This window comes from Ranitomeya imitator, chromosome 5 (assembly GCF_032444005.1).
Source record: "Ranitomeya imitator isolate aRanImi1 chromosome 5, aRanImi1.pri, whole genome shotgun sequence".
In the NCBI taxonomy this organism is placed as follows: domain Eukaryota; kingdom Metazoa; phylum Chordata; class Amphibia; order Anura; family Dendrobatidae; genus Ranitomeya; species Ranitomeya imitator.
The window spans coordinates 276,817,685-276,844,594 of record NC_091286.1 but is presented as its reverse complement, the minus strand read 5'-3'; the positions used below and the strand labels follow the sequence as shown (position 1 = coordinate 276,844,594).

At 44.6% G+C, this 26,910-nt stretch overlaps 1 protein-coding gene and 1 pseudogene across 1 annotated transcript in view; both read left to right on the top strand.

Annotated features, from left to right (window-relative positions):
* Positions 1-26,910, top strand: part of GPRC6A (G protein-coupled receptor class C group 6 member A) — a 59,634-nt gene that overhangs the window by 20,519 nt on the left and 12,205 nt on the right. Inside the window, exon 2 of the mRNA XM_069767976.1 lies at positions 18,426-19,253. Coding sequence (XP_069624077.1) covers positions 18,426-19,253 — 828 coding nt within the window. The remainder of the gene's footprint in view (positions 1-18,425; positions 19,254-26,910) is intronic.
* On the top strand, positions 19,354-26,370 carry LOC138680745 (glutamate--cysteine ligase regulatory subunit-like; annotated as a pseudogene).

Sequence of the window (26,910 nt, the reverse complement as noted above, 5' to 3'; positions counted from 1 at the left end):
ACCCCATTCAGCAAGTAAAGATAGTTATTTCTCTGCTGTGTGGCGACCCTCAGGACTGGGCATTCTCTCTTGAGTCAGGGGATCTGGCATTGCTCAATATAGATGCATTCATTCAATCGCTCGGATTATTGTATGACGAACCTAACTCTGTAGAGCATGCTGAAAAAACACTATTGGCCCTGTGTCAGGGTCAGGAAGCGGCAGAATTATACTGCCAGAAATTTAGAAAATGGTCTGTGCTCACTAAATGGAATGAGGACACTCTGGCAGCAATTTTCAGAAAGGGTCTTTCTGAAGCCCTTAAAGATGTTATGGTGGGTTTTCCCACGTCTGTTGGTTTGAGCGAATCTATGTCTCTGGCCATTCAGATTGATCGGCGCCTGCGCGAACGCAAAGTGGTGCACCATATGGCAGTGTCCTCTGAGCAGAGTCCTGAGGCCATGCAATGTGATAGGATTTTGACTAGAGCGGAACAGAGGGGATACAGACGTCAGAATGGGCTGTGTTTTTGCTGTGGTGATTCTGCTCATGCTATTTCTGATTGCCCTAAGCGTATTAAGAGGGTCGCTAGATCTGTTACCATTAGTACTGTGCAGCCTAAGTTTCTCCTGTCTGTGACCCTGATTTGCTCATTGTCATCTTTTTCTGTCATGGCATTTGTGGATTCAGGCGCTGCTCTGAACTTAATGGACTTAGAATTCGCTAGGCGCTGTGGTTTTTCTTTGCAGCCTTTTCAGAGTCCCATACCCTTGAGGGGTATTGATGCTACACCATTGGCCAAGAATAAACCTCAGTATTGGACTCTGCTGACTATGTGTATAGCTCCTGCACATCAGGAAGATTGCCGTTTTCTGGTGTTGCATAATTTACAATTCCCCCTCTTCTGATGTTCCTGAATTTTTGTCAGATTTCCAGGATGTATTCGATGTGCCCAAGTCTAGTTCCCTTCCTCCACATAGGGACTGGGATTGTGCTATTGACTTGATTCCTGGCTGTAAGTTCCCTAAGGGCCAACTTTTCAATCTGTCTGTGCCAGAGCATGCCGCCATGCGGAGCTATGTTAAGGAGTCTTTAGAGAAGGGGCATATTCGGCCATCTTCATCATCATTGGGAGCGGGATTCTTTTTTGTTGCCAAGAAGGATGGCTCCTTAAGACCCTGTATTGATTATCACCTTCTTAATAAGATCACGGTCAAATTCCAATACCCTTTACCTTTGCTCTCTGATTTGTTTGCTAGGATTAAGGGGGCTAGTTGGTTTACCAAGATTGACCTTCGAGGGGCATATAATCTTGTTCGTATTAAACAGGGTGACAAATGGAAAACTGCATTTAATACGCCCGAAGGCCATTTTGAATACCTGGTGATGCCTTTTGGGCATTCTAATGCTCCTTCTGTATTTCAGGCCTTTATGCATGATATTTTCCGCAAATATCTTGACAGATTCTTGATTGTGTATTTGGATGATATTTTGATTTTTTCCAATGATTGGGAGTCTCATGTGAAGCAGGTCAGGATGGTATTCCAGATCCTTCGTGATAATGCTCTATTTGTGAAGGGGTCTAAGTGCCTATTTGGAGTTCAGAAGGTCTCTTTTTTGGGGTTTATTTTTTCCCCTTCGTCTATAGAAATGGATCCTGTTAAGGTCCAAGCCATTCATGACTGGATTCAACCCACATCTGTGAAGAGCCTTCAGAAATTTTTGGGCTTTGCTAATTTTTATTGCCGTTTCATTGCCAACTTTTCCAGTGTAGTTAAACCCCTGACCGATTTGACGAAGAAAGGCGCTGATGTGACTAATTGGTCCTCTGAGGCTGTTGAGACCTTTCAGGAGCTTAAACGCCGATTTACTTCTGCCCCTGTCTTGCGTCAGCCAGATGTTTCTCTTCCCTTTCAGGTTGAGGTTGACGCTTCTGAGATTGGGGCAGGGGCCGTTTTGTCACAGAGGAATTCTGATGGTTCCTTGATGAAGCCATGTGCCTTCTTTCCCCGAAAGTTTTTGCCTGCGGAACGCAATTATGATGTTGGCAATCGGGAGTTGTTGGCTATGAAGTGGGCATTTGAGGAGTGGCGACATTGGCTTGAGGGAGCCAAGCATCGCATTGTGGTCTTGACCGATCATAAGAATCTGATTTACCTTGAGTCGGCCAAGCGGTTGAACCCTAGACAGGCTCGGTGGTCCTTGTTTTTCTCCCGTTTTGATTTTGTGGTCTCGTATATTCCAGGATCTAAGAATGTTAAAGCGGATGCGCTCTCTAGGAGTTTTTTGCCGGATTCTCCTGGAGTCCTTGAGCCGGTTGGCATTCTTAGGGAAGGGGTGATTCTGTCTGCCATCTCCCCTGATTTGTGGCGGGCGCTTCGGGAGTTTCAGGCTGATAAACCTGACCGCTGTCCTGTGGGGAAGCTGTTTGTTCCTGATAGATGGACAAGTAAGGTTATTTCTGAGGTTCATTGTTCTGTGTTGGCCGGTCATCCTGGGATTTTTGGTACCAGAGATTTGGTTGCTAGGTCCTTTTGGTGGCCTTCCTTGGGGGGATGTGCGTTCTTTTGTGCAGTCCTGTGGGACTTGTGCTCGGGCTAAGCCTTGCTGTTCCCGCGCTAGTGGGTTGCTTTTGCCTTTGCCCGTCCCGGAAAGGCCTTGGACGCATATTTCCATGGATTTTATTTCGGATCTTCCTGTGTCCCAGAGGATGTCTGTTATCTGGGTGGTCTGTGACCGGTTCTCTAAAATGGTCCATTTGGTACCTTTGCCTAAATTGCCTTCCTCCTCTGATTTGGTTCCATTGTTTTTTCAACATGTGGTTCGTTTGCATGGCATACCGGAGAATATTGTGTCTGACAGAGGTTCCCAGTTTGTTTCCAGGTTTTGGCGGGCCTTTTGTGCTAGGATGGGTATTGATTTGTCTTTTTCTTCTGCGTTCCATCCTCAGACAAATGGTCAAACTGAGCGAACTAATCAAACCTTGGAGACCTATTTGAGATGCTTTGTGTCTGCTGATCAAGATGATTGGGTGACTTTCTTGCCGTTGGCCGAGTTTGCCCTTAATAATCGGGCCAGTTCGGCTACTTTGGTTTTGCCTTTCTTTTGTAATTTTGGTTTCCATCCTCGTTTTTCTTCAGGGCAGGTTGAGCCTTCTGATTGTCCTGGTGTAGATTCTGTGATGGACAGTTTGCAGCAGATTTGGACTCATGTGGTGGACAATTTGACGTTGTCCCAGGAAAAGGCTCAGCGTTTTGCTAACCGCCGTCGGTGTGTTGTTCCTCGGCTTCGTGTGGGGGATTTGGTCTGGTTGTCCTCTCGTCATGTTCCTATGAAGGTTTATTCCCCTAAGTTCAAGCCTCGGTTTATTGGTCCTTATAAGATTTCTGAGATTATCAATCCTGTGTCTTTTCGTTTGGCCCTTCCAGCCTCTTTTGCCATCCACAATGTTTTCCATAGATCTTTGTTGCGGAGATATGTGGTGCCCGTTGTTCCATCTGTTGATCCTCCTGCCCCGATGTTGGTTGAGGGGGAGTTGGAATATGTGGTTGAGAAAATTTTGGATTCTCGTTTTTCGAGGCGGAAGCTTCAGTATCTTGTCAAGTGGAAGGGTTATGGCCAGGAGGATAATTCTTGGGTTGTTGCCTCCGATGTTCATGCCGCCGATTTGGTTCGTGCTTTTCATTTGGCTCATCCTGATCGGCCTGGGGGCTCTGGTGAGGGTTCGGTGACCCCTCCTCAAGGTGGGGGTACTGTTGTGAATTCCGCTCTTGGGCTCCCTCCGGTGGTTGTAAGTAGCATTTTTGTGAGTTCTGCTCTTGGGCTCCCTCCTGTGGTTTTGAGTGGTATGGCTGCTTATTGGATTTAGCTTCAGCAGCTGTTTTCACTGATCGTCTTTCTGGCTCGGCTATATTAGTCTGGCCTTATCCCTCATTCAATGCCAGTTGTCAAGTGTTCCTGCCTGGAGTCATTGCTCTGCGGTGGACTTTTTCTAGTTTTTATTACTGACCGCACAGCGTTCTGTCCTGTACTATTTCTATCTAGCTAGAAGTGGCCTCCTGTGCTTAATCTTGTTTCATACTTCGTATGTCATTTCCTTCTCCTCTCACAGTCATTACTTGTGGGGGGCTTATCTATCCTTTGGGGATTTTTTCTGAGGCAAGATAGTTTTCCTGCTTCTATCTTTAGGGGTAGTTAGCTCTTAGGCTGTGACGAGATGCCTAGGCAGAGTTAGGAGCATTCCACGGCTACTTCTAGTGTTGTGTCGAGCTTAGGGACTGCGGTCAGTATAGTTACCACCTGCTCAGAGCTAGTCGCATGTCGCTCCTTAATCACCAGACCATAACACATTTGTGCTTGAGTGCCAGTCGTGTGTGCCATCTCTCTCAAATTGTGGGGCACAGAAAGCCTAGTGTCTATAATACTGTTTTTTTTTTTTTTTAATTCTCCCTAAAAAAAAAATAGTGGGAGATTAAGATTGGCATTTCTGCTTGAGTGCCAGTCCTGTGTGTGCCATCTCTCTCAAATTTTGGGGCACAGAAAGCCTAGTGTCTATAATACTGTTTTTTTTTGGGGGGGTTTAATTCTCCCTTAAAAAAAAAAGTGGGAGATTAATATTGGCATTTGTGCTTGAGTGCCAGTCGTGTGTGCCATCTCTCTCAAATTGTGGGGCACAGAAAGCCTAGTGTCTATAATACTGTTTTTTGTTTTTTTTTAAATTCTCCCTAAAAAAAAAATAGTGGGAGATTAAGATTGGCATTTCTGCTTGAGTGCCAGTCCTGTGTGTGCCATCTCTCTCAAATTTTGGGGCACAGAAAGCCTAGTGTGTAATACTGGGCCTGATTTCTTGACAATTCTCCCAGAAACAAAAAAAATAGTGGGAGATTAAGATTGGCATTTCTGCTTGAGTACCAGTCCTGTGTGTGCCATGTCTCTCAAATTTTGGGGCACAGAAAGCCTAGTGTCTAATACTGTTTTTTTTTTTTTTTATTTTCCCCGAAAAAAAAAAAAGTGGGAGATTAATATTGGCATTTGTGCTTGAGTGCCAGTCGTGTGTGCCATCTCTCTCAAATTGTGGGGCACAGAAAGCCTAGTGTCTATAATACTGTTTTTTTTTGTTTTGTTTTTAAATTCTCCCTAAAAGAAAAAAAATAGTGGGAGATTAATATTGGCATTTCTGCTTGAGTGCCAGTCCTGTGTGTGCCATCTCTCTCAAATTTTGGGTCACAGAAAGCCTAGTGTGTAATACTGGGCCTGATTTCTTGATAATTCTCCCAGAAACCAAAAAATAATGGGAGATTAATATTGGCATTTCTGCTTGAGTGCCAGTCCTGTGTGTGCCATCTCTCTCAAATTTTGGGGCACAGAAAGCCTAGTGTGTAATACTGGGCCTGATTTCTTGATAATTCTCCCAGAAACCAAAAAATAGTGGGAGATTAATATTGGCATTTCTGCTTGAGTGCCAGTCCTGTGTGTGCCATCTCTCTCAAATATTGGGGCACAGAAAGCCTAGTGTCTATAATACTGGTTTTTTTTGGGAGGGGGGTTTAATTATCCCTTAAAAAAAAAAAAGTGGGAGATTAATATTGGCATTTGTGCTTGAGTGCCAGTCGTGTGTGCCATCTCTCTCAAATTTTGGGGCACAGAGAGCCTAGTGTGTAATACTGGGCCTGATTTCTTGATAATTCTCCCAGAAACCAAAAAATAGTGGGAGATTAATATTGGCATTTCTGCTTGAGTGCCAGTCCTGTGTGTGCCATCTCTCTCAAATTTTGGGGCACAGAAAGCCTAGTGTGAAATACTGGGCCTGATTTCTTGATAATTCTCCCAGAAACCGAAAAATAGTGGGAAATTAATATTGGCATTTCTGCTTGAGTGCCAGTCCTGTGTGTGCCATCTCTCTCAAATTTTGGGGCACAGAAAGCCTAGTGTCTATAATACTGTTTTTTTTTTTTGGGGGGGTTAATTCTCCCTTAAAAAAAAAGTGGGAGATTAATATTGGCATTTGTGCTTGAGTGCCAGTCGTGTGTGCCATCTCTCTCAAATTGTGGGGCACAGAAAGCCTAGTGTCTATAATACTGTTTTATTTTTATTTTTTTTTTAATTCTCCCTTAAAAAAAAAAATTAGTGGGAGATTAATATTGCCATTTGTGCTTGAGTGACAGTCCTGCGTGTGTGGCATCTCTCTCATTTTGTGCCACAGAAAACCGAGTGTGTAACATTGTGCCTGATTTTCCTTGCAGTCTCACCCACCTATAAAGGGATATATAAATCCAACAGAAGTTTTAGTTCACCTTGTAAGTTGTTTTACAGTAACAAATACCGTAACTTTGGTTACATTTTGCAAACAATGAGGAAGTCTGGTGGAAGAGGTCGTGGCCGTGGGCAGTCATTGCCAGCTGGTAATGATGGTAGTGGTGGTGGAGCATCAGGTGGTCATGGGAAAAGCAATATAGCACCTAAGTCTCGAGTTGTGGAGCCAGGTTCGTCGTCTGGCTACACAAGGCCTTGAACGCTCCCTTTTCTGGGAGTAGGAAAACCGCTTTTAAAGCCGGAGTAGCAAGAGCAAGTTTTGGCTTTCCTTGCTGACTCAGCCTCTAGCTCTTTTGCCTCCTCTTCTGAAACTGGTAAATGTAAAAGCAGCGCGTCGTTAGTGGATGTTCACGGTCAGGGACAAGTCGCTTCCTTGTCCTCTTCAGCAAAAACAACAACAGAGAAGGATGCGTCAGGCGACACAACAGGTTACTCCATGGAGCTCTTCACACATACCGTTCCTGGGTTAGAAAGTGAAACAGTTAACAGGCCATGCCCATTAGAAGTTGAATCGGACATGGAGTGCACAGATGCACAGGCACAACCAGATTACTATGCTGTTCCTTTGACTCAGACCACAACATTGCCCTCGCAGTGTACTGATCCAGAATCAGACCCTGATGAGATTATGGTGCCTGTCACGCATGCGCCCAGACTGGTTGGCGCGGGCATACGGGGGTGTGGCCCCACTGGACCACAGACCAAACTTCCCTGGAAGGGGTGTAACTAAGTAACTTCCTAGGTGTTCGCTGGAGCCTCTGATGGTGTGGTCAGACTTGTGCAATAGGGAGCTACCAGGTGCCACTCCAGGGTGATGTCTGGCTGTGGCTGCTGATCCCACTCAGGAACGGAGCGGGCACGGCTGGTACTCTGGCTGACAGGCGTGCACGGCTGGGACACAGGCAGGCAGACGGGTACAACAGAGACACTGGAACATAGGAAGAACCGGTAGGGACCGGTCTGCAGGCAGGTATGTGAAACAGGTAGGAACCTGTTCAGACAGGAGGACTAAATAACAAGTAGAGAAAGACCGCAAGAGCGGATGCAGAGCGAAAGCACAAGAGCTAGAACCAAGAACAGAAACGCAGGAGGCTGAGTACGAGTAGAAGGTGGAACTAAGAGAAGAGAAGGAGAAGGCAGAGCCAAGAGCGGAGCCAAGAGCGGAGACGCTGGAGGCGGAGCCAAGAGCGGAGACGTTGGAGGCGGAGCCAAGAGCGGAGACGCTGGAGGCGGAGCCAAGAGCGGAGACGCTGGAGGCGGAGCCAAGAGGGGAGACTCTGGAGGCGGAGCCAAGAGCGGAGACGCTGGAGGCGGAGCCAAGAGCGGAGATGCTGGAGGCGGAGCCAAGAGCGGAGACGCTGGAGGCGGAGCCAAGAGCGGAGACGCTGGAGGTGGAGCCAAGAGCGGAGACGGAGCCAAGTGCAGAAACGCAGGAGGAGGAGCCAGATAGAACCGCAAAGAGCGGAGCCAGATAGAACCTTAAAGAGCGAAGCCACAGAGCAAAGCCACAGAGTGCGAAGCAAGGTCAGAGTGCAGAGCAGAGAGCAAAGCCACAGAGTGTAAAGCAAGGTCAGAGTGCAGAGCAGAGAGCAAAGCCACAGAGTGTAAAGCAAGGTCAGAGTGCAGAGCAAAGTTACAGAGAGCAGAGCAGAGGGAAAAGCTGAGAGACACAGAAGCACAGGTTGTGGTAGAACTGAGCAAAGAGAAGCAGAGCCACAGACAGTGGCGAACAGAGCAGAAAAGGCAAACCAAGACAGATATAAACAGACAGAGGAATAAGACTAGACTAAGACAGAGTCAGGAACGAGACAAGACACAGAGACATAGACACAAGCCAGGGTGGCTACACAAGACAGAGACCATGGTACAAAGCCCCACTGGGTGGCTACACAGGAATCAGACCAGGGTACAATGCCCCCCTGGGTGGCAGACAAGAGAGAGTAACCGAGACAGGACCTGGCACCTCAGCAGCAAGAACTGACTGAGGGAGTAAGTTGCACAGGCCCAGAGCACAGGGTGGAGCTGCACTATATACAGGAAGCCTCTTGGTAATTGGTCAGGAACTGATTAGACAGATGCACCTGATTCCTATAAGAACCAGAGAGTTCACGCGCCGGCCCCCTATACACATAGCCATGAAGCATGCACAGAGCAGAGACACAGAACATGGAGCTGGCATGAAACAGAAACCACATCATGGCCTGGAGCACTGGGTAAGATTGTGTGAGAGATGTGAGGCCATGCCGTGATGCCAGCAGAGTTGTTACAGTGCCCCGTCATGAACGCTATACCACCGGCTTACACGGTGGCACAGACGAAGTTGCACACGAGATAGAAGAGGAGGTCATAGATGACCCAGTTGTTGACCCCGATTGGCAGCCATTGGGGGAACAGGGTGCAGGCGGCAGTAGTTCTGAAGCGGAGGAGGAGGGGCCGCAGCAGACATCAACATCGCAACAGGTTCCATCTGCCGGGCCCGTATCTGGCCCAAAACGCGTGGCAAAGCCAAAACCAGTTGGAGAACAGCGTGGCCATCCGGTTAAAGAAGCTCAGTCTGCAATGCCTGAAAAGGTATCCGATGGTAGAAAGAGTGCAGTCTGGCATTTTTTTAAACAACATCCAAATGATCAGCGCAAAGTCATCTGTCAAAAATGTTCAACTACCTTAAGCAGAGGTCAGAATCTGAAAAGTCTAAATACAAGTTGCATGCATAGACATTTAACCACCATGCACTTGCAAGCCTGGACTAACTACCAAACATCCCTTAAGGTTGTAGCACCCTCGGCCAATGAAGCTAGAATTAAAGAATTAAAATAAAAAATATTGATATATTCACCTCTCCGGCGGCCCCTGGACATCACCGCAGGCTTCTTTGTTTAAAATGAGCGCGTTTAGGACCTGAGAATGACGTCGCGGCTTGTGATTGGTCGCGTGGCGGTCACATGAGCGGCACGCAACCAATCAGAAGCCGTGACGTCATTCTCAGGTCCTAAACGCGCTCATTTTAAACAAAGAAGCCTGCCGGTTACCAGCGGTGATGTCCAGGGGCCGCCGGAGAGGTGAATATATCAATATTTTTTATTTTAATTCTTTATTTTACACATCACTATGGATCCGATACCGATTCCCGATACCGCAAAAGCATCGGAACTCAGTATCGGAATTCCGATACCGCAAGTATCGGCCGATACCCGATACTTGCGGTATCGGAATGCTCAACACTATTCCCCAGCATTGCCTAATCATCGACGTTGCAACAAGGTGGAACTCAACACAGCACATGCTTCAGAGACTGTGTGAACAGAGGCATGCTGTTATGTATTTGTGGGAGGATACACATGCACGGGCAGGCAGTAGGATGGCAGACATGGAGTTGTCAGGTGTGCAGTGGTCGAAGGTACAAGACATGTGTCAAGTCCTTCAGTGTTTTGAGAAATGCACACGGTTGGTTAGTGCAGACAACGCCATAATAAGCATGAGCATCCCCCTAATGCGTCTGCTGATGCAAAGTTTGACGCACATAAAGGAGCAGGCATCTGCAGCAGAGAAAGTGGAAAGCCTTGATGACAGTCAGCCATTGTTTGGTCAGGGCAGTGTATAGGACGAGGTAGCGGGCGAACAGGAGGAGGAGGACGAGGAGGATGATGGGGATGAGTTTTTTTTAATGATGAAGCTTCTCCGGGGCCAATGGAAATTGGTGGCGTGGCAAGGCCGGGTTCTGTTTTTTTGAGGGACACAAGTGACGTAGATTTGCCTGTAACTGCCCCTCAACCCAGCACAACCGCAAATTTGACAACTGGAACTTTGGCCCACATGGCGGATTATGCCTTACGTATCCTCAAAAGGGACCCACGCATTATTAAAATGATGACCGATGATGATTACTGGTTGGCCTGCCTCCTTGATCCTCGCTATAAAGGCAAATTGCAAAATATTATGCCACATGAGAACCTGGAACAAATATTAGCAACCAAACAATCAACTCTTGTTGACCGTTTGATTCAGGCATTCCCAGCACACAGGGCCGGTGATGGTTCTCACACGAGCTGCAGGGGGCAGCAGGCCAGAGGTATTAGAGGTGCACAAATCAGAAGTGGCGTTGGACAGAGGGGTTTTCTGACCAGGTTGTGGAGTGATTTTGCAATGACCGCAGACAGGACAGGTACTGCAGCATCAATTCAAAGTGACAGGAGACAACATTTGTCCAGTATGGTTACTAACTATTTTTCATCCCTTATCGATGTTCTCCCTCAACCGTCATTCCCATTTGATTACTGGGCATCCAAAATTAGACACCTGGCCAGAATTGGCAGAATATGCATTGCAGGAGCTTGCTTGCCCAGCAGCTAGTGTGCTATCAGAAAGAGTGCTGCTGGTTCAATATTAACCGAAAAAAGGACTCATCTGGCTACCCAAAATGTTGATGATCTAACCTTCATTAAAATGAACCACTCCGGGATTTCGAATTATTTTGCCCCACCTTTCCCGGCTGACGCCTAGCTTTCCTATTAAAAGGTCTTGCTTGTGGACTGGTCTGACTGAGTTTTCTAATCTGGTAATTTGCAGCAGCTGTTTGTCCAGCATACGACATGTTTACACCTCCCTAAATGGGCAAACTCCCCCCACGGGGCCGTGGTCTCGCCACTTGGCGCAAGCACCCGTGAGAGTGCCGTTTGTCTGAAGAGGTGGGTGTGCACGCTTTTGGTCGATGGCACTGCCACTGGGTCCCTCATAGTACAATAAAGTGTCTCTGGCGGTGGTGGTGCACAACCAATGTGAGACACACCGTTGTAACATGAGGGGCCCTGGGCCTGTACCGCCGGCCACAAGACAGTTCCCCCCCCAGCTCAAGCAGTGCTCTACGATTTGCAAAATTATCTCTCACAGCTTCACCAATGTTTAGTCTATGCGCTGACAACCTTCAATGCCTGGCACTGACAATACCAATGTGTTGACATGTATGATGCAACTTAAAATAGTCAGGGGCAGTGTCCTATATTTACACCAGTAAATACTTAGCGCCAAATAACTAGGTCTGAAACTCAGCAGAGGAGCCCACCCCTGTACCTAAGTATGCTACCCTTTTGTTTTTGGGTTTTGTTGTATTGCGAGACATTAACATCTATTTATTTTTTGGGAGTACTAACTGTCAGACACTCCTTACAATCGGCCTCTGCTGACAACATCAATGCTGCCTGTGTACCCCTGCAAGATAATTCCAAGTGCATAGAGCCTACTTTTGTTATGTTAGGCCTACTAAGTCTGTCTGCGGTCCATAATTGAAATTGTCCTCCACTGACCACACCACTGCTGCCCGTGTACCCCTGGAACCTATTTTAAAGTGCCTACAGCCTACTTTTCTTATGTTAGGCCTACTAAGTCTGTCTGCGGTTCCTCCTTCCAATAGTCCTCCACTGACCAGACCAATGCTGGCTGTGTACCCCTGGAACCTATTTTAAATTGCATAGAGCATCCTTTTTTAATTGTAGGTGTACTAAGTCTGTCTGCGGTCCATAATTGAAATTGTCCTCCACTGACCACACCACTGCTGCCTGTGTACCCCTGGAACCTATTTTAAAGTGCCTACAGCCTACTTTTCTTATGTTAGGCCTACTAAGTCTGTCTGCGGTCCCTCCTTCCAATAGTCCTCCACTGACCAGACCAATGCTGGCTGTGTACCCCTGGAACCTATTTTAAATTGCATAGAGCATCCTTTTTTTAATTGTAGGCGTACTAACTCTGTCTGCGGTCCATAATTGAAATTGTCCTCCACTGACCAGACCAATGCTGGCCGTGTACCCCTGGAACCTAGTTGAAAGTGCATAGAGCCTACTTTTTTTCTTTATTTTATATTTATAAAGCACAGATGGACTACGCTGTACCACGGTACGAGCTACCCAGTCGTCACTTCTTTTGCGAGAAAAGCCATCCCAGCCCTCCACCAGCATGTAAAAGTCCGCATTGTCCATGCACTCAGGCAATCTAAGAGTAGAAAGGTGCACCTGACAACAGACGCATGGACCAGTAGGCATGTCCACGGAAGGTTACGTGTCCATTACGGCGCACTGGGTTAATGTGGTGGATGCATGGTCCACAGGGGACAGCCTACTAAGTCTGTCTGCAGTCCCTAATTTAAATTGTCCTCCGCTGACCACACCAATGCTGCCTGTGTACCCCTGTAACCTTTTTTAAACTGCATTGAGCCCAATTTTTTGTTTAAGGCCTACTACCTGTGTCTGTCTGCACCACTCAATACAGCTGTCCTCCTCTGAAAAAAGCTGAGCGTCAATTGTCTGGTTTTCAGCCTATAGGAATCTGAAAACTGCATTGGGGCTACTATTTCGGTAGGGTCTACTAACGGTGTCTGCCGCTCCAAGGTGTTCTCCTGGTAGCCTTTCCTGAGCTTCGATCTTCAGGCTCTTGTTAAATAGTTTTTTAATCAAACTGCAGTGGGGCTAGTACTAGGGTTGGGGCCTACTACCAGTGTCTGCCGCTCCAAGGTGTTCTCCTGGTTGCCTTTCCTGAGCTTCGATCTTCAGGCTCTTTTTAAATAGTTTTTTAATCAAACTGCAGTGGGACTAGTACTAGGGTTGGGGCCTACTACCAGTGTCTGCCGCTCCAAGGTGTTCTCCTGGTTGCCTTTCCTGAGCTTCGATCTTCAGGCTCTTGTTAAATAGTTTTTTAATCAAACTGCAGTGGGGCTAGTACTAGGGTTGGGGCCTACTACCAGTGTCTGCCGCTCCAAGGTGTTCTCCTGGTTGCCTTTCCTGAGCTTCGATATTCAGGCTCTTGTTAAATAGTTTTTTAATCAAACTGCAGTGGGGCTAGTACTAGGGTTGGGGCCTACTACCAGTGTCTGCCGCTCCAAGGTGTTCTCCTGGTTGCCTTTCCTGAGCTTCGATCTTCAGGCTCTTGTTAAATAGTTTTTTAATCAAACTGCAGTGGGGCTAGTACTAGGGTTGGGGCCTACTACCAGTGTCTGCCGCTCCAAGGTGTTCTCCTGGTTGCCTTTCCTGAGCTTCGATCTTCAGGCTCTTGTTAAATAGTTTTTTAATCAAACTGCAGTGGGGCTAGTACTAGGGTTGGGACCTACTACCAGTGTCTGCCGCTCCAAGGTGTTCTCCTGGTTGCCTTTCCTGAGCTTCGATCTTCAGGCTCTTGTTAAATAGTTTTTTAATCAAACTGCACTGGGGCTAGTACTAGGGTTGGGGCCTACTAACAGTGTCTGCCGCTCTAAGGTGTTCTCCTGTTTGCCTTTCCTGAGCTTCGATCTTCAGGCTCTTGTTAAATTGTTTTTAATATAACACTGCATTTGGCCTACTTGTTTTGTTGGCCCTACTAACAGTGTCTGCCGCTCCTTGATGTTCTCCTCCACTGAACAAACCAGTGCCGCCTGTTTACTTCTGTTACCAATTTTGAACTGCATTTAGCCTACTTACTGATTTTGGGCCTACTCACTGTGTCAGCCTCTCATTACAGTTGTACTCCACTGAACAAAGCAATGCCCCCTGGTTAGTCCTGTTACCAATTTTGAACAGCATTTAGCCCACTTTATTATTTGGGCCTATATCTGTGTTTCCTCCTCATCCTGCCCATTGCCCAGCCAGTGATAGATGAGTCTGCTGGTACATTGACCCAGAACGCTACATTCCCCGTGCACGCTACACAGCCAGAATGTGACCCTGCTGAAAGTCAGGTTCCCCTTCCCGCATACCATACCACATTACACGGGGACAAAGAGGAAGGTGCAGATGAAAGTGCAGGTTCCTTCATCAGGTGTGTGGGGGGCAATACTCTTTGGCGACGTCACTGGCACAGGGCCCCTCATAGTACGCCAAAGTGTCGCTGCCGGTGGGATGCGCCCCCGCCGTGCAAACACACAGCCGTACTTTGAGAGGCCCTGTGCCAGTGCCAATGCCAAACAGTGGGCCCCCCCTGCTTGCTCAGGATCACAGCACTTGCAAAGTTGAAATACTTACCTCGCCCTGCTCCACTACCGTGACGTGGTCCAGATTTCCTGGGCCCACAAAATACTTGAACCAGCCCTACCCCCAACAACTTTAGCCAAATGACCCCCAATTTCCAATGCCTAACTATTATTTTAAGGGAAATTAAGATTGACAAGCTTCATTAAGAAGAATGGATGTTTTTGCCATTAAAATGGGCACTCTAGGTGTTTTCCTGGCCCCCACTCACTGCCGCCGACTATGCTGCCCCATTGACTTGCATTGGGTTTCGTGTTTCGGTCGATCCCGATTTTACGACATAATCGGCCGATTTCACTCGACCCGACTTTTGAGATAGTCGGGTTTTGCGAAACCCAACTCGACTCTAAAAACGTCAAGGTCGCTCAACCCTATTGGCAAATATTATTTCTCGGTGCAGTATAGAACAGCTCAACCAGAAATAATCTGATACATGTGTATGTTATAGAAACATACAGTTGTTCTCAAAAGTTTACATACAGAATTTTTGCTTTCTTGGCCTTTTTTCAGAGAATATGAATGATAACACCAAAACTTTTTCTCCACTCATGGTTAGTGGTTGGGTGAAGCCATTTATTGTCAAACTACCGTGTTTTCTCTTTTTAAATCATGATGACAACCCAAAACATCCAAATAATGTTACCATCCTTTTCTTCCTTTGTTTGTTCTTAATAATAAATTATTTAATCTTTTGTACTACACATTGTGCATTTGTATTTATTGTTTCACATTTGACCTCTTAGTTCGGTTCTTTTCTCTTCTTTTGAATCATTTTAATCCCAGCAGTGATATAAAACTAAATTATGCACAGATTATTAGATTAAGATTACAGTACCACACTGGGAAATTACCATTACTTTTTATTATTTTGAAGATGCATAACTATATTCCAAATAACATAACATCCAGAAATATTGAATACAATCATATTACATACAAATAGATTAAATGTTATTTTATCAGTGAAAGCTATTAAATATTTATATGTAAAATCATATTTGCAGAATGATGGTTGGGGAAAAAATTGTATTTTGAGAAGGAGAAAAGTATGGTAACATGGCTCTTTCTTACATCATCAGTCTGTTTCTTCAGTGTTTTTGGTCAGAAATCTCATCAGAGTTGGTCCGACTGGCAGTTTTTAACATCAGTTTCGTCAGCATTTCATCAGTTTATATCGTGGGAAAAAATTGAGGGAGGTTTATAAAGTTTCTCCTATCAAACAGTCCTCGAAAAACAATTTTTTCACAATCTAATAGATGTGCTGTGACAAGTTTGATCCGACACGCTGATCAATACCAGAACAGTCTCTGTGTTTTGCTTTCGTGTGGATCATTAGGTCCGAGGAAAATATCGGACATGTGAACTACCCTATACACTATCATGAGTGCTGTCAATGAAAAACACAGTTACTGCTCGTATGAAATAAAAACCTGAAGTTTGAAGCAGCCCTTAACCCCTTCAGAACATACGTATATTTACATCATACGTCGTGTCCCACGGCTGTTAACCTAGTAAATCCTGCTGTCCGTCTCTGACAGCAACATTTAACATGCTCTGACCCATCGACAAGCCCGTGATGTGATCAATGGGTTGCTATGACAGCTGGGGGTCTGCTGATGACCCAGGTGCCTGTCATTAAGATCCTCCTGTGATTGCCAGCTCATGCTGAAGCCCTGCTCTTTATAGCACAAGCAGTTGGATGATTGCAGCTTCAAGTCTCTTAAGGGGACTATTAAATAGTTAAAAAGTTACAAAAAAGTTTTTAAAAATATGAAAAAAATGACAAAAGTTCATCACCCTTTTGCCCCATTGAAAATAAAACAATTACAAAATACAGTACAGACCAAATGTTTGGACACACCTTCTCATTTAAAGATTTTTCTGTATTTTCATGACTATGAAAATTGTACATTCACACTGAAGGCATCAAAACTATGATTTAACAAATGTGGAAATATAATTAACAAAAAAGTGTGAAACAACTGAAAATATGTACTATATTCTAGGTTCTTCAAAGTAGCCACCTTTTGCTTTGACGACTGCTTTGCACATTCTTGGCATTCTCTTGATAAGCTTCAAGAGGTAGTCACCGGGAATGGTTTTCCAACAATCTTGAAGGAGTTCCCAGAGATGCTTAGCATTTGTTGGACCTTTTGCCTTCACTCTGCGGTCCAGCTCACCCCAAACCATCTCGATTGGGTTCAGGTCTGGTGACTGTGGAGGCCAGGTCATCTGGCGTAGCACCCCATCACTCTCCATCTTGGTCAAATAGCCCTTACACAGCCTGGAGGTGTGTTTGGGGTCAATGTCCTGTTGAAAAATAAATGATGGTCCAACTAAATGCAAACCGGATGGAATAGCATGCCACAGCAAGATGCTATGGTAGCCATGCTGGTTCAGTATGCCTTCAATTTTGAATAAATCCCCAACATTGTCACCAGCAAAGCATCCCCATACCATCACACCTCCACCTCCATGCTTCACGGTGGGAACCAGGCATGTAGAGTCCATCCGTTCACCTTTTCTGTGTCGCACAAAGACACGGTGGTTGGAACCAAAGATCTAAAATTTGGACTCAGACCAAAGCACAGATGTCCACTGGTCTAATGTCCATTCCTTGTGTTCTTTAGCCCAAACAAGTCTCTTCTGCTTGTTGCTTGTCCTTAGCAGTGGTTTCCTGGTGGAAGACCTGCTGCACAAAGTCTCCTCTTAACAGTTGTTGTAGAGATGTGTCTGCTGCTAGAACTCTGTGTGGCATTGACCTGGTTTCCAATCTGAGCTGCTGTTAACCTGCAATTTCTGAGGCTGGTGACTCGGATAAACTTATCCTCAGAAGCAGAGGTGACTCTTGGTCTTCCTTTCCTGGGGCGGTCCTCATATGAGCCAGTTTCTTTGTAGTGCTTGATAGTTTTTGCCACTGCACTTAGGGACACTTTCAAAGTTTTCCCAATTTTTCGGACTGACTGGCCTTAATTTCTTAAAGTAATGATGGCCACTCGTTTTTCTTTACTTAGCTGCTTTTTTCTTGCCATAATACAAATTCTTACAGTGTATTCAGTAGTACTATCAGCTGTGTATCCACCAAACTTCTGCACAACACAACTGATGGTGCCAACCCCATTTATAAGGCAAGAAATCCCACTTATTAAACCTGACAGGGCACACCTGTGAATTGAAAACCATTCCCGGTGACTACCTCTTGAAAATCATCAAGAGAATCCCAAGAGTGTCCAAAGGAGTCATCAAAGCAAAAGGTGGCTACTTTGAAGAACCTAGAATATAAGACATAATTTCAGTTGTTTCACACTTTTTTGTTAAGTATATAATTCCATATATGTTAATTCATAGTTTTGATGCCTTCAGTGTGAATGTACAATTTTCATAGTCATGAAAATATAGAAAAATCTTTAAATGAGAAGGTCTGTCTAAACTTTTGGTCTGTACTGAATGTGTATTTTTTTTACTTTTTTATCACTACATTCAGAAATGTTTGATCTATTAAAATATTAAATAAATTAATCCAATAAGTTAACAGCGTGACAAAAGGAAAATTAAAAATGGCAGACTCATGGATTTTTGACTGGTGTAACCCTGCAATAAAATGCAATAAGAAACATCACCTATGCCTCAAAATAGTATCAGTAAAAATGTCAGCTCAGGTTCCAAAAAAAACAGCCCTCACTAAACTTCATATCCCAAAAAATGAAAACATTTTAGGTCTTGGAAAACGGCAACAAAAGAAAACTATTTTTTTCATACAAATTTCATACAAATGGTAAATAAAAAACACAAACAACAACAATCGAAATGCACTTTTTTTTAAATTTTAGAGCACTTGAATTTTTTTCCCATTTTCTAGTATAATATATTGTAAAATCAATGGTGTTTTTCAAAAGTATAACTTGTCCTACAAAAAACAAGCTCTTATACGGCTATATTAAAGAAAAAATTTTAAAAGTTGTGACTTAAAAAAAAGGGTAGGAAAAAAGTAAAGGAAAAAAAACTGAAAATTATCGAATGCTGTATATAAGCCCTGAAAGGTGATAGCCTTATGTTATACTGGTAACAGGTTCCCTTTAAAGGGGTTAAAGCAATTCATTTGATGATTGTTATTTTGTACAAAATAAAATCAAATATTTCTTTCCACAGATTAGCCATTCGTCTTCTGCTGAAATACTGAGTGATAAATTTCGATTTCCTGCTTTCCTGAGGACAATACCAAATGATTCGTACCAAACTAAAGCCATGGCAAAACTCATTCATTTCTCTGGTTGGAATTGGATTGGACTTATAGTTATGGATGATGAATATGGGCGTTCAGCTCTAGAGCGCTTTGGCATCCATACTGATAAAATCAATGTCTGCATTGCTTTTAAAGAAATCATCCCTGCTTACTTGTCTGACAGCACATTAAAGACCCACATAGATGAAACCATCGACAAAATAATAAGTGAGCCCAGAGTTAACGTTATTGTCGTTTTTTTGAAATCTGCACTTTTGGTAAAGCTTTTTCAAAAAGTAATGGAGAAGAAAATACAAAAGACATGGATAGCTAGTGATAGCTGGTCAGTATCCAATGAAATTAGCAGCATGCCAAACATTCAGGATATTGGACCAGTCATTGGATTTACATTCAAGAGTGGAGATACCACATCCTTTCAGGAGTACATCACAAATCTAAATCAACAAAAATTTGAGATGAATCGCCTGTTGGACCAATATGCAGTACTTTTGTCTGACTGTCCTAAGATTAAATACAACGAACTGTTTGGCTGCGTTACTAATTATTCCAAGGAGGTGATATTCAATAAAAAAACGGTGGCATCCAAGTCTCTTAGACTTGATTTTCTTTCAGACACCATACATCCGGGGCTGCTCTACAGTACTCAACTGGCAGTGACTGCTATAGCACATGCAATTCGAAAGTTATGTTTGGATCGGAACTGCAAGAAAACAAATGCTTTTGCACCTTGGGAGGTATAGTAACATAGCAGGATGGGTAGAACTAGGAATCATGGCTTTCTGTTCATTTGATGCTGGGATAAAACACTGAAAATTTGTAACATTTTTGTGCAACATGAAGTTAAGCAAAGCTTCCGCGACTTTTGGCTTTTTCATGCTTTTCCAGCCAGATCCTCCAAAATGGGTGGAGCTGAGGTCAGACAAAGCCTAGTCATTTAATTCATTACCAGACATGGCATACTGTACCCCAGAAATCTTACTCCTGTCACTGACCGGAATACGATTTATGGCAAGGTGCACTCTACTTGTAAAATGAGCCTAATTAATTAAATGGTGTGGGCAGTGGGCCTCTTAATAAATCAGGCTCCTCTTTATCAGCCAAGACCCTTCATTAAGACTGGCATGTACAAACCCATTTATAATGAATTGGAACATTGTGTCTCTGCAAAAGACCACTATAGTTGTGTTTACACTGAAAGATAATCATTAACAAGAGTTCATGAAAATTCTTGTTTCAGGTTTATTCTACAAGGTAAACAGCTCATAAGGTGAGGTGAAATGATCTTGTGCACTGCACAAAGAATCATCATTCTCAGTGCTGCATCATCCTGTGTAATCAGATCTCACACTGCAGAACTATGTAAGCCAATGCGCACTGAATATTCTACTATAGATCATTGAGGGCACATAATCTACTTGGGTCTGCTTGTGTAAACCGGCTATGAAACAACAACCCATCGGTAAAGGTTTACCAATCGTGCCACTGGTCTGTCCATGTAAGTAGAGAAAAGAGTATCCTAACAACAATGGCTTTTTGTGCTATTAGTGAGTGCAATTAAAGGGGTTTTCCCACAAACAAAGTTTATTTTAATTAATAGATTTTAGAATAATAATAACTTCCACAATTGTATGTGTTAAAGGGAACCTGTCACCCCGAAAATCGCGGGTGAGGTAAGCCCACCGGCATCAGGGGCTTATCTACAGCATTCTGTAATGCTGTAGATAAGCTCCCGATGTTACCTGAAAGAGGAGAAAAAGACGTTATATTATACTCACCCAGGGGCGGTCCTACAGCATTACAGAATGCTGTAGATAAGCCCCTGATGCCGGTGGGCTTACCTCACCCGCGATTTTCGGGGTGACAGGTTCCCTTTAACACATACAATTGTGGAAGTTATTATTATTCTAAAATCTATTAATTAAAATGAACTTTGTTTGTGGGAAAACCCCTTTAATTGCACTCACTAATAGCACAAAAAGCCATTGTTGTTAGGATACTCAGGTTCCCTTTAAGAAAAAATGTTCCCATGCTGAGATAATCTTATAAATGTGTCCCTGCTGTGTGCTGTTTAATGACTGTGTCTTACCATACAGGAACCTGGTGTGATCAAACCACATCTCCTGGATGGGAAGGCAAAAGAGTATGAAGACATTACAGCAGGGTAGCTAGAAGGAATATAGAGCGCTCATAGGTATTATCCGAGATAAAGGGAATATTCGTGAGAGATAGTATAAATTCACTCACCTATTATGGTTATGTGAGACACAACCACTGCACTTGGGATTGGCGGCTGCTGAAAGCCCCGATGTGATGATTCTTTGCTAGGTGAAGGGAATGGGGCATCAGACTGCGCTTGCCGCCTGTAAGGGTAATGTACCAGAGAAGTACAAGTAGATGTAATAGAGAATAGACTTTATTTCTATGCGTTTCGTGATGATCACACCACTTGCTCAGGACAATATAGACCAGTGTTCCCCAACTCCGGTCCTCAAGAGCCACCAACAGATCTCCTTAGTATTGCCCAGATGATAATTGCATCAGCTGCAATAATAAGGCAATAATTCCATCACCTGTGCAATACCAAGGAAATCCTGAAAACATGACCAGTTGGTGGCTCTTGAGGATGGGAGTGGGGGAACACTGGTATAGACTGTCCTGAGGAAGTGGTGTGATGCGCAGAAATAAAGTCTATTCTCTATTACATCTACTTGGATTTCTCTGGTACATTATCCTGACAGGCGAGCAGCGCCGTCTGATGCCCCATTCTCTTCACCTAGCAAAGGGACATTACAGCAAGAGATCACAACTGATTCTTTATGTGAGGTAAAATATCTCCTTGCCTGTTATAAAACACTAGATGGTAGCCCAATTCTAACACATCGGGTATTCTAGAATATGTATGTAGTTTATTTATGAAGATTTTAGAATAATAAATTGAATACACAGGATTCGGCTGACTGCGACCAATTAGCGAAGCGTGGTTCAAATCCCATGCCAATTCGCAGCCATATTGCGCCTGTCGCTGATTGTTCACTTCCAGCCACGAAGTATATAGCACAGCCACGTAGTATATTGCACAGCCACGTAGTGTATTGCACAGCCCATGCAGTATATTGCACAGCCACATAGTATATTGCACAGCCACGTAGTATATAGCACAGCCACGTAGTCTATTGCACAGCCAAGTAGTGTATTGCACAGCCCACATATTACATTGCCCAGCCCACATAGTATATTGCCCAGCCCAAGTAGTATATTGCACAGGCCACGTAGTATATTGCACAGCCCACGTAGTATATTGCACAGCCATGTAGTATATTACCCAGCCCACGTAGTATATTGCCCAGCCCACGTAGTATATTGCACAGCCACATAGTATATTGCCCAGCCCACATAGTATATTGCACAGCCCACATACTATATTGCCCAGCCTACGTAGTATATTGCACAGCCCACATAGTATATTGCCCAGCCCACGTAGTATATTGCACAGCCCACGTAGTATATTGCCCAGCCTATGTAGTATATTGCACAGCCCACATAGTATATTGCCCAGCCCACGTAGTATATTGCACAGCCCACGTAGTATATTGCCCAGCCTACGTAGTATATTGCACAGCCACATAGTATATTGCCCAGCCCACTTAGTATATTGTCCAGCCTACATAGTGTATTGCGCAGCCCGCATTGCAAATTGCCCAGCCCACGTAGTATATTGCACAGCCCACATAGTATATTGCCCAGCCTACATAGTATATTGCACAGCCACATAGTATATTGCACAGCCCACTTAGTATATTGTCCAGCCTACATAGTGTATTGCGCAGCCCGCATTGCAAATTGCCCAGCCCACGTAGTATATTGCACAGCCCACATAGTATATTGCCCAGCCTACGTAGTATATTGCACAGCCGCATAGTATATTGCCCAGCCCACGTAGTATATTGCACAGCCCACGTAGTATATTGCCCAGCCCACGTAGTATATTGCACAGCCCATGTAATATATTGCCCAGCCTACGTAGTATATTGCACAGCCCACATAGTATATTGCCCAGCCCACGTAGTATATGCACAGCCCACCTAGTATATTGCCCAGCCTGCGTAGTATATTGCACATCCAACGTAGTATATTGCACAGCCCATGTAGTATATTGTACAGCCCACCAGGTATATTGCACAGCCCATGTAGTATGTAGCACAGCCACGTAGTATTTTGCACAGCCACGTAGTGTATTGCACAGCCCACGCAGTATATTGCACAGCCACATAGTATATTGCACAGCCACGTTGTATATAGCACAGCCACGTAGTCTATTGCACAGCCAAGTAGTGTATTGCACAGCCCACGTATTATATTGCCCAGCCCACATAGTATATTGCCCAGCCCAAGTAGTATATTGCACAGGCCACGTAGTATATTGCACAGCCCACGTAGTATATTGCCCAGCCTACGAAGTATACTGCACAGTCCCCATAGTATATTGCCCAGCCCATGTAGTATATTGCACAGCCACGTAGTATATTGCACAGCCCACGTAGTATATTGCACAGCCCACGTAGTATATTGCACAGCCCATGTAGTATATTGCCCAGCCTACGTAGTATATTGCACAGCCCACATAGTATATTGCCCAGCCCACATACTATATTGCACAGCCCACCTAGTATATAGCCCAGCCTGCGTAGTATATTGCACATCCAACGTAGTATATTGCACAGCCCATGTAGTATATTGTACAGCCCACCAGGTATATTGCACAGCCCATGTAGTATATAGCACAGCCATGTAGTATATTGCACAGCCACGTAGTGTATTGCACAGCCCACGCAGTATATTGCACAGCCACATAGTATATTGCACAGCCACATTGTATATAGCACAGCCACGTAGTCTATTGCACAGCCAAGTAGTGTATTGCACAGCCCACGTATTATATTGCCCAGCCCACATAGTATATTGCCCAGCCCAAGTAGTATATTGCACAGGCCACGTAGTATATTGTACAGCCTACGTAGTATATTGCACAGTCATGTAGTATATTACCCAGCCCATGTAGTATATTGCACAGCCCACGTAGTATATTGCACAGCCCACGTAGTATATTGCCCAGCCTACGTAGTATACTGCACAGCCCCCATAGTATATTGCCCAGCCCACGTAGTATATTGCACAGCCACGTAGTATATTGCACAGCCCACGTAGTATATTGCACAGCCCACGTAGTACATTGCACAGCCCACATAGTATATTGCACAGCCCACGTAGTATATTTCCCAGCCTACGTAGTATATTGCACAGCCCACATAGTATATTGCCCAGCCCACGTAGTATATTGCACAGCCCACATAGTATATTGCCCAGCCTATGTAGTATATTGCACAGCCCACATAGTATATTGCCCAGCCCACGTAGTATATTGCACAGCCCACGTAGTATATTGCCCAGCCTACGTAGTATATTGCACAGCCACATAGTATATTGCCCAGCCCACATATTATATTGCACAGCCCACGTAGTATATTGCCCAGCCTACATAGTATATTGCACAGCTCGCATAGTATATTGCCCAGCCTACATAGTATATTGCACAGCCCACATAGTATATTGCCCAGCCTACGTTGTATATTGCACAGCCCACGTAGTATATTGCCCAGCCTATGTAGTATATTGCACAGCCCACGTAGTATATTGCCCAGCCCATGTAGTATATTGCACAGCCCACCTAGTATATTGCCCAGACTGCGTAGTATATTGCACAGCCAATGTAGTATATTGCACAGCCCGCGTAGTATATTGTACAGCCCACCAGGTATATTGCACAGCCCATGTAGTATATTGCATAGCCCATGTAGTATATTGCACAGCCCGCCTAGTATATTGCCCAGCCTGCGTAGTATATTGCACAGCCAATGTAGTATATTGTACAGCCCACCAGGTATATTGCACAGCCCATGTAGTATATTGCACAGCCCACCTAGTATATTGCCCAGCCTGCGTAGTATATTGCACAGCCAATGTAGTATATTGCACAGCCCGCGTAGTATATTGTACAGCCCACCAGGTATATTGCACAGCCCATGTAGTATATTGCATAGCCCATGTAGTATATTGCACAGCCCGCCTAGTATATTGCACAGCCCACGTAGTATATTGCACAGCCCAGGTAGTAAATTGCACAGCCCACGTAGTATATAGCAACGTGGGCATCATATCCCTGTTAAAAAAAAGAATTAAAATAGAAAATAGTTCTATACTCACCCTCCGATGTCCCCCGGATCCAAGCAAGGCCTTTACCGATGCTCCTCGCGACGCTCCTGTCCCAAGAGTACATTGCGGTCTCGCGAGATGATAAAATGCGGTCTCGCAAGACCGCTACGTCATCATCTCGTGAGATCGCAATGCATGGGGCGGTCACCGGGGCGTCGCGAGGAGCGGGAAAGGCCTTGGCTGGATCCAAGGGACAGACGGACGGTGAGTTTATAACTATTTTTTAGTTTTTTTATTATTTTTAATATTAGATCTTTTTACTATTGATGCTGCATAGGCAGCATTAATAGTAAAAAGTTGGTCACACAAGGTTAATAGCAGCGTTAATAGAGTGCGTTACACCGCGGCATAACGCGGTCCGTTAACGTTGCCATTAACCCTGTGTGAGCGCTGACTGGAGGGGAGTATGGAACGGGCACTGACTGCGGGGAGTAAGGAGCGGCCATTTTGCCGCTGGACTGTGTCCATCGCTGATTGGTCGCGGCAAAACAATCAGCGACTTGGGATTTCTGTGACAGACAGAAAGACAGACAGACAGAAAGACGGAAGTGACCCTAAGACAATTATATAGTAGATATTTTACCTCACAGAAAGAATCAGCAGTGATACCCTGATGTGATGCCTGTATACACTATTGCTTCATCCCCTGCCTAGGAGATATGGTGCACTCCAGGTGGCGCTGTTGTACATGGAGATTCATGGGCAGCTTGTAGCAGTCAGTATGGAGCACATGTAGTGGCAGTGCGACGGAGACTCACAGTTACACAGCACTGCTGGACGGTTGCCGAGTCATTGTGCAGCAGCAGTTGCACTACATACAGAGCGCAGGCGGAGCTCCGCACATTGCACGTTGACTCTGGACATGTTCACACTGGTATCCGCACACACTCGGGACAAGGACATCGATAGCGTCGAAGCCAGACCCTGCTGGACACTGCAGTCACCCTGCACCTGCACAAGGGCAACCTGATGAACAGGGGATAGCTGAAGAAATGTGCGGTCAGCACCAGTGAGGAGTTGGGCAACTGAATGAGAACAACTCTAAATAAATGGAGCCTGAAAGTTAGTCCAGATCTAGGGCAGGAATCTCCAAATACACTGGAATGTGCCATGACCCTGGCACTGGAAACCATAAACCCTGAAGAGAAGGATGAAATGAAAGTGTCTGTAAAGCAGTTTATTTTGGGCAATGGCCTCTCGTCTATCAGACACGCTGTAGACATGGCCTGTTCCACCCTCGCTGTTAATCAGTTGGATTCCGTGATCTTGGCGCCACCTGCTTTGGAAGAAGGATTCACACTTATCTTGAAACATTTGCAGTCTTACTAGAGGGAACAGGAATGTCTGGTACAAGACAATAAAGTAGTTGCTAAAGGGAGATCAGATTTAAATAAAGGACTATTGGGACAGCTTTACCTCTGGACACAGATAAAGCCTAGTAGCAAACAAGTGAAACTAGCATTGTGCTGCATCAGTGATTTCGAAGAAATCTTAAGTGAAGAAAGTTTTCAAGACACTCTTAAAGAAGGCATCCAAGGAGCCCAAGTGGATGGCTGGTCACCAGAATGGATCTTGAGCTAATCTGTCATTGTGACAACCGTTACACAGCACATAACAGTGACACATTTATAAGAATAATTGTAGAACTTGTGTGTCAATAACTGCCTTCTGGTCATTTGTCAGCAGTCTTTCCCATGATTGTGGAGCCCACTGTAACAGATTAAGGGACCTTTTTAAACACTTAGGAAGCCTTTTCAGGTGTTTTTTTGTTAATTATTCTAATTTACTGAGATAATGACTTTTGGTTTTCATTGGCTGTAAACCATAATCATCAACATTAACAGAAACAAACACTTGATATAGATCACTCTGTAATGACTCTATATAATATATGAGTTTCACTTTTTGTATTGAAGAACTGAAATAAAATAAGTTTTTGATCCTCTTCTAATTTAGTGAGAAGCACTTTTACTAGAGGCATTGAATTCAGTAAGTGACATGTGCCTGTTATTGAATTCAGTGCCATATACTTTGTCAAGGCTACACCAGTCTATATGAATCAGCCCCTGAAAGAAATGACATGCTGCAGATTTGAAAAAGTGCATTAAGGGTTAAAATATA